The sequence below is a fragment of the Papio anubis genome, chromosome 6 (genome assembly GCF_008728515.1).
Source record: "Papio anubis isolate 15944 chromosome 6, Panubis1.0, whole genome shotgun sequence".
NCBI lineage: Eukaryota > Metazoa > Chordata > Mammalia > Primates > Cercopithecidae > Papio > Papio anubis.
In genome coordinates, this window is record NC_044981.1 from 33814319 (window position 1) to 33830086 (window position 15768).

General features: G+C 54.1%; 1 protein-coding gene across 1 annotated transcript; it reads right to left on the reverse strand.

Moving 5' to 3' along the window:
- Positions 1–482: 482 nt before the first annotated feature.
- On the reverse strand, positions 483–14874 carry TULP1 (TUB like protein 1). The gene is made up of 14 exons (XM_021937468.2): positions 14814–14874; positions 14310–14524; positions 13906–14125; positions 13114–13263; positions 12079–12180; positions 11886–12002; positions 11463–11566; positions 8268–8273; positions 7997–8167; positions 7735–7847; positions 6026–6137; positions 5848–5946; positions 2600–2771; positions 483–1069 (listed from the first exon to the last, which is right to left on the reverse strand). Exons 1-14 carry the CDS (start codon positions 14872–14874, stop codon positions 936–938), a joined length of 1776 nt encoding a protein of 591 aa, XP_021793160.1. The 3' UTR covers positions 483–935.
- Between the last annotated feature and the right edge of the window lie 894 nt (positions 14875–15768).

Below are 15768 nucleotides of genomic sequence, written 5' to 3' on the forward strand. Positions count from 1 at the left end.
GGCCTTGGGTGCCGCGTCACGAGGAGCCCGGCAGAGCCGGAGCGCACGGGCCCCGGGGCTCCCGGCCTGTCCACCCTAGTGCCGAGCCGCCGAGGCGGAGCGTCCCCTCCAGCTCGCGGGCCTGCCCCCCACTCCCGGGGCCCCAGACCCGGCTCCGCCCTGGCGGCTGCGCCCGCCCTGCCGGGACCCGGTTTGTCTGGTTCTCCCCGCGTGGCTCGTTTCTCGAATTTCTTCTCCCTTTCTCCCTCTTCCCCGACCTCCGGGACCCTCCCTTTCGTCCTGGCTCCCCGGGCCCCCGCGGGGGGCGTCTCGACGCTGCGCGGCCGCCGAGTTTCGGTAGGACCCGCGACGGGCGCGGGGAGGGGACGCGGGAGCGCCCGGGGCCTGGGCGGGAGTGGGGCGGGGGTTGAGGCTTCTAGCCCGCGCCTCGGACGCCTCCTGCCGCCTCGTTCTCCGCACGCGCTGAGGAACCACCGCTCCGCTTGGCCAAGGACGCGGCTTTATTGGGGATGTGGGTGCCTGGCCCTCGTCCCCCATCACCTACCCCCTCCTCCTAGCACGCCCCAGCTCCTCGGAGCCCTAGCGCGGTCCCGGGGAGAGGGGAGGTTAAAACAACACTGACTACTGCTCCCGGACAGGAAGTGACTGGGGCTCGGGGAGGAGGGGGGCACAGCGGCGCAGGCGAGCTCCGAGACCAGATGTGCGGCTCCAACTCCAGATGTTCTTCATCTCCGTCCTACCCGCTGTCCAGGCTCCTCCTGCGTCGGCCTGTGCCAGGCTGGGGAGCGGACGGAGGTCACCGAGAGGCAGTGAGGGGTCAGCCCGGACACAGGAGCAGTTTTTCGCGGGGGCTTTGCTGGACAGACCCTGCAAGCCTCCACTGAATCCTTCCCCCGACGCTGACGGGCTCTGGGGGCGCTGAGGGGCTGCTGGGGTCATTCGCAGGCCAGCTTCCCGTCGAAACTGGAGAGGGCGATGGCGAAGGCCTGCAGGGCGCACAGCGGGTACCGGTAGTCTAGGGTGAAGGCGTCCTCCGCCACGCGGCCAAACTGCAGCACGATATAGTCGGCTATGGACACAAGACGGGGTGGGGGCGGCCCGAGACCTCCTTGGACTGCCATCGTGGCAGACAGTGCCCTCAACCTTGGGGGCAGTCTCTCCCTTGCCTTGGGGATCCAACCCTCAGCCACCATCTCAGTTACTCAACACCCATCCCCTCTTCCTATTTCACTCCACACCAGCACCACATGGCTTTGCAGTCACACTGTAATCTCCTGGGGGCAGGGACCCTGCCTTGTCTGCTGCTGCCACAGGCCATGCCTAGAGCTCGCACCTGATTAACTATGGGACCCTGTCAAATTTATCCAAGCCCAGAATTCTTCCTTCCCAACTTCTCTGTTGTTTCTGGCCACATTCTTTCCTCCTATCCCCAGCCACGAAGTCCCACCTTAGACTCCAGCTCCACCCCTTGACTAGCCCCTGGTCCCCTTCCTCAGCCTCACTGGGCACTTCTCCCCTCTCTGATCCAGGTTCCCAGCCCAACCTCAGCACCTCCCACAACATAGAGACAGAAAGTTGCTAAAAATACCCCCAAACTCAGGTGGACCAGGCTCCACCAGAAACATGATCTGGAGAGCAGTCCCATGGCCACAGGACAGGTGGCACTGGGGGCACATCTCTAGGATGGAGTTGGGGCTCACTCAATGTTGGTCCAACCCTGTGAACCCAGAGGCCTATGGGAGATACCCTGCCATCCCCAAACTTCCTCACCCTAGTGGGAAGGAAGCCTTTCCAACCAAGGCTTGTAAGAGGGACACCTTGTTTCCCTGACCCTTCCAGGGTAGTCCTTTGACCTCTCACTTGAGAGAAGACACAGAGTAGGCACTCAAAAATGCTTAATATTCCCTGCCCCTAAAAGGCAACCATCTTGAAGAAGTTAAGAGCATGGCCACTGGAGATCCTGACTGTCAGCTCTACCTCCTGCTAGTGATGTGACCATGGGCAAGTTGCTTAACCTCTCTGTGCCTCAGTTTCCTGCCAAATAGAGATAATAATGGCACTCCTCACAGGGATGTTGAAGGGATTTGATGATTCAGTATCTGTAAAATCCCGAGAACAGTGTCTGGCACATAATAAGCACCGTGTAAGTTTTGTGAAATAAATTTTGAGGGCCAGTGTCACTTCCTGGAGAAGTTGCTGAGAGACTTTGGGCAAAGGGCTGCCCTCTCTGAGCCTCAGCACCCTCTTTGACCAAAGAGGAGTTGGGCTGTCAGTGGTTTTCAGACTCTAGGAGCTCAACCCTCCCTTCAACACAATCTTATGCAGAATGTCCCAGTATCTAACCTACTGCTCTGGCCAATGCTGGAATGGGAACCTGGAATCAGGAGCCCCAAGACACCCGCTTAGAATATCGAGGCTCTTGAGAGCAGTGCCTATGGAGTGTCAGTGCCTATGGAGGAGAGAGTGACCTTGTGGGATGTCTCAGCTCTCGGGATAACGGTTGGGGTGTGTGTATGGGAGGGGGTGAGGGGAGCTTGAATAAGGGTCGGCGTCCTGGGGGTGGTGGAGAAGAGCCAGACCTGGGCCCTCAGGTACTCACGATCATCAGCATGGACAATCTGGAAGTTCTTGACTGAGGCCTGGGTGACTCGGCCTTGGAAGTTGAGAGTGTAGGAGCCGCTGTCATCGTTCCAGACAGGTGGCTTGTTGTGCAGTTCTATGAGGCTCTCCAGTGTCTTGTTCTGCCAGCGCACCAGCAGGCCGTCACTAGCCTGGGGTGCCCCGCGGGGGTAGAGAGGGAGAGGACAGTTAGAGGTGACTAAGATGGCTCAGGACTGACCAGAGAAGGGGCCTGGGCCTGTGTGCGCAGGGGTGTGGCCTGGACATCTTCATCCATTAGGACATCTGAGAACAGGTTTGGCATCTGTGGCATCCTTGTGGACAGGGTTCACATCTGTGAGAATGGGGCTTTGTCTCTGGGATGTCAAAGCGGAGGGCTGGAAAATGGCAAGGAGTATCTGGCACATAGGCGCTCCATGCCATTGATACCCAAGCGGTCTTAGGAGACAGACACACGCTGGTACCTAATGACAGGATGAGCCAATCTCGGACCTACAAAGGGCACACAGTTGAGCTGGGGAGATGGATAGGTAAATTGCAGTTAAGAGAAAGTGTACTTGGAGGAGAGTTTCTGAAAGGAAGGAGCAGGGTCTGCATGATGTGCCCTTAAGATCTTTCTTTCCTGAGTTTCCTTGTCGCCTGCTCACGTTCATGGATTAGAGCGTTCATGGATTAGAGCGAGCCACTCAAGATCACCTCCTCCAAGAAGCCTTCCTCACCCCCCATCTGATTTACATGTCTCAGCTGTCAACTGAGACCATGACACCTTGCTCTTACCATTCCTCCCACTGCACTGTAATTGGCAGAAGAGAGACCCAAAACAGCACTAGGCATTTCTTACGGGGCCCAAACAAGGGCAGGAGATGCTGCCTCTGGGGGATTTGTGTGTTTATTCCAGGCATGGGAGGGGCAACTGTGGGGCCCACAGGCTGAGTGAACCCTCAAGACTGAGCTTCCCATGGCTGGTGCCCTGCAGATCAGCCTGGGCTGTGACTTTCCAGCAGGGAAGGATGTGTGATCAGCTGACAGGGGTATTATCTTTCATTGTAAATGAGTAAAATGACATCAGTCTCCTGTGAGGATGGGGCATGCGAGTCACCCAGAGCCTCTGAAATCCTGGACTCACTGGACCTGCAGTGCTAAAGAGCAGAGCACAGGACTGACACATCTCTCCAGAACATCTCTGCATCTTAAATTACGCCTCATACATACACACGCAAAACAACCTTTGCTTTTTAAAATACAAGTCATGCCAAGCACGGTGGCTCATGCATATAATCCCAACACTTTTGAGACAAGAGGATCACTTGAGGAGTTTGAGACCAGCCTGGGCAACAAAGTGAGACCCCAGCTCTACAAAAAACTAGCCAGATATGGTGGCATGTGCCTAAGGTCTCAGCTACATGAGAGGCTGAGGCAGGAAGCAGCACTGTTTGAAGCCAGGATGTCAAGGCTGCAGTGAGCAGTGATCATACCACTGTACTCCAGCCTGGGCTGGAGTGAGACCCAGAGTGAGACCCATTCTCAAAAAAAAAAAAAAAAAAAAAAGGCCGGGCACAGTGGCTCAGGCCTGTAATCCTAGCACTTTGGGAGGCTGAGGCAGGTGGGTCACTTGAGGTCAGGAGTTCAAGACCAGCCTGGCCATCATGGCAAAACCCCATCTCTACTGAAAATACAAAAATTAGCTAGGTGTGGTGGGCACGTGTAATCCCAGCTACTCAGGAGGCTGAGGCAGGAGAATCTCTTGAACCTGGGAGGTAGAGGTTGCAGTTAGCTGTGATCACGCCATTGCACTCCAGCCTGGGTGACAGAGCGAGACTCCATCTCAAAAAAAACAAGTCATGTCACTCCTTTGCTCAAAACCCTGCTGTGGCTTCCCATTTCTCTCAGAGCAAAAACCAGTTTTACAGGCCCTGTCTACCCCTTACCCTCACCTTTCTGACCTCCTCTCCCTCCAGCCACACTGGTTACCTAGTGGTCCCTCCAGCCCACCAGGCCCCCCTCCTGCCACAGGACCCTTGCACTGGCTCTTCCCTCTGCCCAGGTGCTCTTCCCCCAGATATCCGTAGGCTCACTCCCTCACCTTCTTATTGAGGTCTGCTCTCACAACTATATTTAATACTGAGACTTACACACTTGTCATCTCCCTTCCCCTGTTTGACTTTTTTCTTTTAAAATTTTTTATTTTTTTATTATTTATTTACTTATTTTGAGATGGAGTCTAGCTCTATTGCCCAGGCTGGAGTGCAGTGGCGTGATCTTGGCTCACTGCAACCTCTGCCTGTGGGGTTCAAGCGATTCTCCTGCCTCAGCCTCTTGAGTAGCTAGGATTACAGGCGCCTGTCACTACACCCAGTTAATTTTTGTATTTTTAGTAGAGACGGGATTTTACCATGTTGGCCAGGCTGGTCTCAAACTCCTGACCTTGTGATCTGCCGGGCTTGGCCTCCCAAAATGCTGGGGTCACAAGCGTGAGCCACCGTGCCCAGCAACATTTTTTAAATTTTTGAGACGGAGTCTCGCTCTGTCGCCAAGGCTGGAGTGCAATGGCGCGATCTTGGCTCACTGCAACCTGTGCCTCCTGGGTTCAAGCAATACTCCCTGCGTCAGCCTCCTGAGTAAACAGGTGAGATTACAGGTGCCCACCACTACACCCGGCTAATTTTTGTATATTTAGTAGAGATAGGGTTTAGCCATGTTGGCCAGGCTGGTCTCAAACTCCTGACTTCAGGTGATCCGCCCGCCTTGGCCTCCCAAAGTGCTGGGGTTACAGGTGTGAGCCACTGCACCTGGTCTGATGTTTTTCCCCATAGCACTTACCACCTTCCAGTATGCTCCATAATTTACTTATTTATCACAATTATTGTCTACTGTCACTCTCCTCCCAATATAATGCCAGCTTCAGCGGGGTGGGGCAGATCTTTGTTTTGTCCACTGATGTCTTCCAGGTGCCTAGGATAATACTTAGCACTCGATATGTGTGGTCAATGAAGATATGAATGGATGTAATATATGAATTTGAAGTAAACTCCGCAGACAACCAAAAAGCCTATTGTGGTTTTTCAGTGAATTCGATTACAAAAGCCCAAATCCATTCCATAGGTGATCAGAATGAGTTTGTGTTGGAGGGTGATGAACGTGCCCAGGGAGTTGGCTATTTCCTAAGCTGAGCCCCAACTCCCTGTTTCTCAAATAGGGAGCCAGGGGCCATTGAGGTGCGGGGCTCACATTTCGGGGCCTGATGGGGACCCTCTCGTTCTCCGCACTCATGCCAGGAATGATGACGGTCATGCGCCGGGGGCCACGGAAGCCCAGCACGTTGGTTTCCTGGGAAGGAAACAGATGCCTGTGAGGCCAGCCCCTGTAAGGGGAGCAGCCTGGCATGGGGGACAGGTGGAGTCCTCACATAGATCACAGCTGCCAGCTCCTGCCGAAGGCTTGCCACGTTAGTGCTGTACCCACGCTGTGGGTTCTGCCCGTTGTCAAAGACCGTGAAGCGATTCCCCAGGAGGTTGGACCTGCAAGCAGGGTAGAGCTTGGGGCGGGGCTGGGGGGGCCTACATCCCTGCCCCAGGCCCCTTCCACACAGCCAAGCAGTTTAGAGAGCTTCCTATAAGGTTGGGGGTTTCTTAGAACTGAGCAATTCATGTTCCCTGCCCCATGCTTCCCCCTATGCAGAGGTCTTTTTAAATGCTGGCCCAACCCAGGGCATGGTGGCTCAAGCTTGTAATCTCAGCACTTTGGGAATCAGAGGAGGGAGGATCGCTTGAGTCCAGGAGTTTGAAACCAGCCTGGGCAACGTGGCAGGCAACCCCGTCTCTACAAAAAATACCCGCTCCCCCACCCACCAAATTATCTAGGCACCGTGGCATGTGCCTGTAGTCCCAGCTACTCAAGAGGCTAAGGTGGGAGGATCACTTGGGCCTGGGAGGTCGAGGCTGCAGTGAGCCACGGCCATGATCACATCATTGCACTCCAGCGTGGGCGACAGAGTGCACGCCAAAATAAATAAAAAATAAATAAATAAATAAATAAATAAATAAATAAATAAATAAATAAAGTCTGAATCTACAAGGAGACTAGGCAATGTTAAAATCCCAACCCCATCTCTTACTATTACTAGCTGTGAGATCTTGGGCAAGGTATTTAAACTCTCTGAGCCCCAGCGTCCCAAAATGGACTGAGCAACAGCATTTCCCTCATTTGGACAGTAAGAGGATTGAATGGGTTAACATTTGGAAGTGACTTAGAATTATACCTGACACATAATTAGGCCTTATAAAAGTTTTGTTAAATACATACATTTATTTATTCATTTATTTTTGAGACAGGGTCTTGGTCTGTTGCCCAGGCTGAAGTGCAGTGGCATGATTTCAGCTCACTGCAACCTCCACCTCTTGGGTTCAAGAGATTCTCCCACCTCAACCTCCCAGGTAGCTGGGACTCCAGGTGTGTGCCACCATGCCCGGCTAATTTTTGTATTTTTGGTAGTGACAGGGTTTCACCATGTTGGCCAGGCTGGTCTCGGATTTCTGACCTCAAGTGATCCACCTGCCTCGTCCTCCCAAAATGCTGGGAATACAGGCATGAGCCACTGCGCCCAGCCTAAATACATACATTTAAGAAATAAGGCCTGACTCAGGCGTCCCCTTCCTTCAGCGCTCACATTCCTGGTGAGGATGAGATGAGATGTATGGGAAGACAGCACAGGATAGTGCTGAATATATGTTCATTCATTTGATCAGTAAATACTTGTTGAGCTAATATGTGTTCAGTGCTAGGAACTGAGCCCTAAACAAGACAGGCACAGTGCCTGCCCTCGTGGAACTTATGCCCTGCTCCAAGTGAAGCCCTGTGCTGGCAGCAGTGTGGGCATCGCCTGGGTGCTCATTAAAAAAGTAACTCCCGGGCCCACCCCACACATTGAAACATTTTAATAAGCTCCCCAAACGATCTATGTACATCAAAGTGAGAGGCCCGAGGCTAGGGGATGTTTCCAGGGTGCCCATTGTGGTGGGTGCCCTGCCAGGCACAGCAGGACAGAGATGACTGGCTATGGCCTTCTTGCTGACCCAAGCACCCCCCACCCCTCCGCCCCAGGAAGCCCAGCCCCACCTCAGCTTCCCGATGAAATTCTCCCCCGCTCGGGACAGATTGGTAGGGTCGCTGGAGATGAGGTAATTGGCTGTCTTGCTCCGTTTTCGTTTCCTGCCAGCCAAGAGGAACACCTGGGGAAAAGGGGAGACAGGTGAGAGGATGGGAAGAGAAGGTGGGAAGGGATAGAGGTGAGCGGCGGGGAGAAAGCAGGCCCGTTTGTCCCCTGGCCCCCATCCCGGACCCCTCCACCCTCCCTCCTCTGCTGCCTCTCCCCACCCACCTTCTTCTCTGAGTCCAGGTGCAGGAAGTACGAGGGATACATGCCTCGATCCATGCCCTTCTTGTCCCGGGTCAGCCGGCAGCGCACCGTGCGGCCCTGGGGGGCAGGCCGGAGCACAAACTCCCGGGGTTCGTCCACCTCCACGGGGGGAGACGGGGCCCTCTCCTCCTTCTGGGTGGGGGCAGAGGGTCTATCAGCCCTAGACCACCAGCTCCCCCGCCCCCAGCAGGTCCCAATGCTGAGACACGGGCAGCCCGGCAGGACAACTCACCGCTTTCTGTGTGCGGAGAGAACAGAGAGGCTGGCTGGAGCAGGGGCCGCATCCCTGGAGGCTGGGACGCCACTGCCCCTCACGCTACCTGGCAGCCCAGCACCGCCAAGTTAGGAGGCTCTGGGGAGCTCTGTGATTTATTTTTATTCTGCTTAGCTTGTGGTTAGGAGCACACGCTTTGGAGCCAGACTGTCTAGGTTCAAATCCTAGTTTCACCACTAACTGTCTTAACTGTTAAGTTTCACCACACTGTAACTCAATTTTCTCATCTGAGAAGTAGGTATAGTAGGGGTGGATACCTGGGACAGGCCTTCCCTTTGTATTTAACAAATGCTTGCATAAATTCTATCAGGGTGCCATGGTTCCAAGTACTTTCCAAATATTTACTCATTTCATCCTCTTATCACCCCACCGCGGTAGTCATCCCCATTGTGTAGCTGAAGAAGCTGAGGCTTAGAGAAGTTAAGTCACTTGCCCAAGTTCACATAACTAGTAAGAGGTGGGGCTGAGGCATGAGTTCTGTCCAGTCTCCTATGAGGTCCAGAGCCTTTAGAAAGACCTTCCCTCCTACTAGCCGGGCGCGGTGGCGGGCGCCTGCAGTCCCAGCTACTCGCCTGCAGTCCCAGCTACTCGGGAGGCTGAGGCAGAAGAATGGCCTGAACCCGGGAGGCGGAGCTTGCAGTGAGCTGAGATCCGGCCACTGCACTCCAGTCTGCACCACAGAGCGAGACTCCGTCTCAAAAAAAAAAAAGAAAGACCTTCCCTCCCTCCTTTGCACACTGTCTCAGGCAGTGAAGTGGGGCTAACAGAATGGACTGCTATGTTCTAAGTACTATGGAAGTGTTAGCTGCCACTCTTACTGTTAGCATATAGTAAATAATGAATACCATAGTCAAGATGATATTCACTATCGTAAGATGGCACCCAATGATCCCTGTCTCCTGGTATTTGTGACTTTATGTAGTCTCCTCCCACTGCATACCAGGATTGCTCCCTGTGACCAGTAGAATATGGCAGAAGTGATCATGGGCCACTTCCAAGGTTAGGTCATAATAGATATTGTGACTTCTACATGGCTTTCTGTCTCTTGAACTTTGGGAGAAGTTGTCTGCCATGTCATAAGAACACTCTGAAGCAAAAAATAGATAAGCATAAGAACACTTATGAAGCATAAGAAGCAAAAAAATAAATAAAATTTAAAAAATAATAAAAAAAGAACACTCAAGCAGAATCCAGGAGAGGTCCCTGTAGGAAGGAACTGAGATCTCCAGCTAACACCCACCACAGGGAACTATTTTAGAAGTGGATCCTTCATTTCCAGTGAAGCCTTCAGAGTGACCGAAGCACCAGCTGACATTTTGACTGCAACTTCCTCAGAGACCCTGAGCCGGAACTACTCTGCTAAGCCACTCCTAGATTTCTGGCTCTCAGAAATTGAATAAGAAAGTAAATGTTGTTTTTAAGATACTCAGTTTGGGGTGATTTGTTACACAGCAATGCATAGTTAATGCATGAATGAATATGTAAGCTTACTTTGCTCATTGAGAAACTCCTAAGAACAATTTGGTGACATAAAACCCTAGGGTGGCCCGGTGACCCCACAACAGCCCCTTCTGTTCTCACAAACTTGGTGCCCTTTGTCTTCATGTTCTGTCCCTCAGAGGAAGGGAGCCAAGAGTCTAAGCCCAACTTTCCCAACAGGGGCAAGCATGGACTGCCAGCCTGGGTGTCTGTATTTGAGGGTTCAATCCTATTTGGGAGCCACGAAGAATCCCTGATGTGCTGTGGTTGGCTGTTTTTTTTTAAATTTATTTTTTATTTTTTTGAGACGGAGCCTCGCTCTTGTCACCCAGGCTGGAATGCAGTAGTGCAATCTCGGCTCACTGAAACCTCTACCTCCTGAGTTCAAGCGATTCTCCTGCCTCATCCTCCCAAGTAGCTGGGACTACAGGTGTGCACCACCATGCCCTGATAATTTTTGTATTTTTAGTAGAGATGGGATTTCACAATGTTGCCCAGGCTGGTCTCGAACTCCTGACTTCAAGTGACCCGTCTGCCTCCTCCTCCCAAAGTGCTGGGATTGCAGGCGTGAGCCACCCTCCTGGCCATAGCTGTTTTTGTTGAGCACAGGTTTGCAGTGTGTTTGAGGGAGGCTGATGTGGAGCAGTGAATCCTCAGCTCAGGGACAAGTGATCACCTGTTCTCTAGGCTAGGCTGTCCCAGAAGAAACTTGGGAAACAAAAGACTAGGTTTGGAACACGATGTGGAGAAAGCCAGAACTTATTCAAACACTTCAGCAGCTGCGAATTTCAAGAGCCTACTGTACTGAAGGCTCTTCTGCAGTTACATTCCCCCCAGGAGACAGTAAACTGGCCTTTCAGTTTGTACATCAGCATCTGGTGATCTTGGTTAATGTGAATCAGTCCCCCCAGACCTGACCACTCCTGCACAAACTAATAAACCTACAAAGCTAAAATCCAGGCCCTGTCCTTGTGATGATCTCCCCACTGGGGGAAACCTGTTCCTTGAAGATTTTTGTTACTTTCTCTCAGTTGGACCTCCCTGTCCTGCTTACTCCAGCTTTTGTGTGTTGGTGTCTGAGTCCTGTTTGGGAGCAGGGGCAATATTCAAAATATTTAACAACCTGTTCGCCATGAAGATGCCTACTGGTAAGCCTGGAGGAGAAACCAGGAGGCCCCTGATGGGCAGTGTTAACCCTTTTGTTGCTGGAGTGTTTAGTTGCTGGGAGGTTGGGAGGTCCTGGGTAAGGTGGGTGAAAGTGCCTGGGGAGCTCAGGGCAGTAGGGTGGAAACATTTTAACAACCGGTGCAGCTGACTATCAGTCAGTCTTCATCTGCCTCTCTGCCTGCGTGCTCCTCCTCCCTGGCACAAAAAACATGGGGGGGGCGTGGGGGCATCTCTGGCTGTCTGGTGGTTACGCTCCAGAGGGGAGGCCTCAGAGAGCCCAGATGACATAAGGCCCTTGCATGGCAAGTCCTGGCTTGGTGACCCCACAGACGCCTCCTCTGTTTGCACAAACCTGGTTTCCTTTGTCCTTATATCCTGTCACAAGAGGGGGAGCCAAGGTTCTAACCTCAAGTGGCTCCAAGCCCCCACCCTCTAGGATCCCAAGTCCAGGCCCTTGCCTCTGCTCCCTGAAGGGACCTCAGCCCCCCTGCCCCTCTGGGCCCCAACCTTTTTGCCTTTTCCTTTGGCTTTGCCCTTTTGATTGCTGTTCTTTGTCACCGTAGCTGCCTCCTCTTCCTCTTCTTCCTCCTTCCTCCCGCCTTTGGGAGTGCCTGGGCATGGAGGGGGAAACAAGGTTGTGAACTCCTCACCCTGGTTTGCAAAGTGCTTCCAACACCCGTGTCTTACTTGGATGCTCCCCACAACCACAAGAGTCGACTCCATGTTATTATTAGAGCTCAGAAAGGCTAAGACACCTGCTTGAGTCCACACAGCTATCAATGCGGGGGTCAAGATGCCCCGCACATTGTCTGACTCTAGACCTCGAAAACTCCTTACCTAGCACGGTCCCGTATGATGTAAGGACCCTCCAGCTCCCCGCCCCCAGGACCACCTCAGGATGTCACCACACCAGAAGCCCTTGCCATCCACCTTTCTTCTTCAGGGCTTTCTTGTCAGGACTGCCTTCCCCAACCAGAAACATGGCTGCTGGGCTCTTCCTCGCACTGGCTGGGCTCCCTGAGGGGTCCTTGTCGGCCTCCCCAGACCCTGCATGTGTGGATGTGAAAGTGTCACAACCCCCAGCGCAGCTAGAGTTCCCTGTTCCTCCCTGGGCTGGGCTCACCTTTCTTCTTGGTCTTTCTCATCTTGGTCCCCTCCCCTGCTGGGGCTTCCTTATTCCTAACACGCAGAGCTTTCGGCGGGGGGTTAGGGCTTCCCAGGTCTCCTGGAGATGGAAGATGGGGGTCAGGCAAATAAGGTGTCTACTGGGGCTGAAGGCTGCCTTCCAACTCTCTTGTCCTCCCTGTAGTCCCCAGGGAGGCTGAAAGCTTGACAGGGGCCCACAGCCTGCTGTCTTTTTCTTTTCTTTCTTTCTTTTTTTGAGACAGTCTCGCTGTTGCCCAGGCTGGAATGCAGTGGCAGGATCTCAGCTCACTGCAACCTCCACCTCCCGGGTTCAAGTGATTCTTGTGCCTCAGCCGCCCAAGTAGCTGGGACTTGGCCCAAAAATTAGCCCGGCTAATTTTTGTGACTTCTGCTCATCTTGGTTTTTCTTTCCCTGAGGCCAAAAAAGCTCTGGGCAAAGACCAGGAGCTTAACTAGCAGTTCCCGAATGAATGAACACCAGGCCTTCTAACCAAGCCTCTGAATCCTGCCTTTTGTCCCGTGTCCTCCAGGAAACCTTCTCTGGTCACCGCTACAGAATGTGCTCTCCCTGCCTCAGAGGCCCAAGGTCCTAGCTCTAGGCCAGGCTGCTGGTCCCTATCAGGTAAGGTGCCCAGGGCCAGGATACCGTCACAGCATCGATTCACTGATTTCTTTTTACTGTAATCACTTTGATACTTTTATAAAAATCATAACAATTTCCATTGAGTTAAAACAAAAACTAAACAAAAATCACAAAGAAAACTAGAATCCTCTGTCCTCCTCTGTCTCACAGAGCTCAAGGGGCAGGGGCAGTGGGGCCAGGGGTAGGGGCATATATTGGTCTGTGTCCTTAAGGACCATGTGGGAGAGAAACCATCAGAGGAAAAACCCTCCAGTCACAGTACTGGATTCCTTTTGAGGCCTCGATCGCTGTGTCTCAGTGAGACACCAAGCCCCCCAAGGACAGAGCTCTTCTGCATCCCCGTGAGCTCTCAGCACCCCCAGCACCCACCCCTTGGGCCCTGGGCCTTGGCCCTCCTCTCCTTCAGGTCTGCAGAGCTCTTCTCTTTCAGAGGCTTCTTGGGAGGCAGAAGGATTTTCTCTTTCTTTTCCTCTGCCTCCTCTTCCTCGTCATCCTCATCCTCCTCTTCCTCCTCCTCCTCTGTAGGTAGAAACTCTTCATAATGGGAGTTTGAGCGGGGCCCTCCTTATCTGGGGAGCCCAGTCCCTCCAGACTGCTAGGAAGTGGTGCATGGGCACCAGGAGGGGAGCCTGCCCTTCTGAAACAAGAACCGGAGACGTGGCACCTTCCCAGAAGAATGAGGGTGACTGGCAGCCTTCAGGGTCTGCAAGTCAGGGGAGTGGCTGGGGTTGGAGGACTCCTGTCCTGGGGAAATGCCCTCCCTCTCTCTCCCTGAGACCCTCCTCTCCTTACACACTCCCCTTGCCTCTTGTTTCCCCTTCTCCCTGCATCCACTCTGCTTCTCCCTGACCTTGTCTGTTTCTGACCTTGAGTCAGACCCATCTGGGCTACTTCTGGCTCCTAACTGTTGTTTAAGGCAAAACCCTTAAGGGCTCTATGACTCAGTTTCTCCAGCTGTACAGTGGTGGTGGAGGGGAACAAAGGAATGACCCTCTCGTAGTTGGTGCTTAGCACAATACCTGGCTCAAAGACAAAGCCAGAAAAGAGGGGGCTGTTTGATTACAATGGTTTTCTGCTTCTCTGGGTCCTTCCCGTCCAGCCAGCCCCTTCTCTCCTTAGCTCCACCGCCCCCTCACCCGCGTCCCTGGGGCCCTCTCTCACCGTCCTCCGCGTCTGGGGCACGGGCTACGAGAAAGGTTTCCCGGGGGTCGCGCTTCTTGGCCTCGGGGTCCCTGAGGAACCTGGCGTAGACCGTCTGCGGCGCCCGGGCCTGGGCTGGGTCTGGGGAAGGCTCCTCCCGCGGCCTCCCCTTCCGCCCAGCTGAGATGAGGGGTTCAGACGGGGTCCCATCCAGGGCTCCGTGAGGCAGAGCCTCTACCCCCTACCCCCAAGCCTGGGCGCTTCCCCTCAGGCTCCTCACCCTAGGGGTCTCCCCTGGGCTGTTTCCATTTTCAACACTTCTCCCAGGCTTCCATTCGGCCTCCCACCCCCTTCTATTCTACCTCCACCCCCACCCCCTTCTACCCCACTCCTACCCCCTTCTATCCCAACCCCAAACCCAATACCCCCTCATCACTCCCCGCCCCCTCCCCCTGTTCCAGGGCTCGGCAACACCCGCGCCGGCCCTCAGGCCCCTCCCTTCCGCAGCCCACACCCTGGGGGTCCACCAGGGCTCTGCACCCCGCCCACCTCCGGGCTTCCGGGGCTTGGATCCCGTGGGGCAGGGGGATTCCGGAGCCTCTGTCCTCTTCTTCCTTAGCCTCTGTGCCGAGGCGGGTCGCTGCGGAACGGGGGTCAAGAGGAGGGCGAGGAAAGAAAGGGGGGCGCTGAGGCCTGCCCATCCCCCTCTAATCCCTTGAGCCGCCAGAAATAACTGCAGATTATCCGGGGGAACTGCAGCCCCCTTCTTGGAGTGAGGAAGGATGACCCCTTCCATGCATCGTGGCCATATCCAATGCTCCAAAGTCCCAATTCCTCTCCTGGAAACCCCAAGCCCCCAAACAGCCCTTTCTCCCCACAAATCCCCAGATCCTGCTGAGGGGGACCTGTCCCACCCCTAGACCCCCTACCCTGCGTGGGTTTACGCACAGTGGGGACATCTTTCTGCTTCCTTTCCGAGTGGGGTGGCATACCTGCTTGGGGCGCCGCGGGGCCTCCGGGCTCAGGCTTTCTTCTTCATGCCCACTGAGGGTAGCAAAGGGATCAGCCTGTCTCCCTTCCCCTTCCCTCCCAATCCCATCCAGCCCCTCCATCTAGGCCACCCAGGGTTCAGGTACCACGAAATGGGAGACTTCCAGACCTGTCAGAGGCCCACACCTCTCGGAGGGTTTCATCCTGCAGAGGCATGGTGCCTTGCCTATCGCACCCCTTTCTCTGCAGGTCTAGGAGCCTCCCTCCCGACTCCTGCTAATCCCGGCTCAACTTCACCACCCTCCCCCTGCTCAAGGAGTGGAGGCCTGGCCGCGCTGTGGGAGGTGCTACAGCCCACGACCCTCCCCTGCTAGGCCCAGGCCACTGGGGGAAGAATCTCAAATCCAGTTCTTCTCAGATGCCCAGCAGCCTGCAGGATGGCCACCAACTCCACCTGCCCCCAGAAGCCCCCAGAAGCTTGGGGTGAGAGGGGCCAATTAGTCATTTGTCAATGAGATGTGGGAAGAAAACATTAGAGTGGATCTTGTATTTATCTTTATTTTTCACAAAAAATAAGAACTAGGGCCAGGTGCGGTGGCTTGCACCTGTAATCTCTGCACTCTGGGAGGCTGAGGCAGGTGGATCATTTGAGGTCAGGAGTTCGAGGCCACCCTGGCCAGCACGGTGAAACCCTGTTTCTACTAAAAATTCAAAAAGTAGCTGGGCATCGTGGTGGGCACCTGTAGTCCCAGCTACTGGGGAGGTTGAGGCAGGAGAATCGCTTGAACCTGGGAGGCAAATGTTGCAGTGAGCTGAGATATTGCCATTACACTCCAGCCTGGCTAACAAGAGCAAGACTCCATCTCAAAAAAAAAAAAGAATATGTCTGTATTG

Excerpts from the sequence above, each read along its gene's own strand:
- TULP1 (XM_021937468.2), bottom strand. The coding sequence starts at position 14,874 with ATGCCACCCCACTCGGAAAGGAAGCAGAAAGATGTCCCCACTGTGCGT. Across the intron at positions 7,848-7,996 it reads ACCTGGACTCAGAGAAGAAG|GTGTTCCTCTTGGCTGGCAG; the intron begins GTGGGTGGGGAG and ends CCTTTTCCCCAG. Across the intron at positions 1,070-2,599 it reads GATTGTCCATGCTGATGATC|CCGACTATATCGTGCTGCAG; the intron begins GTGAGTACCTGA and ends TTGTGTCCATAG.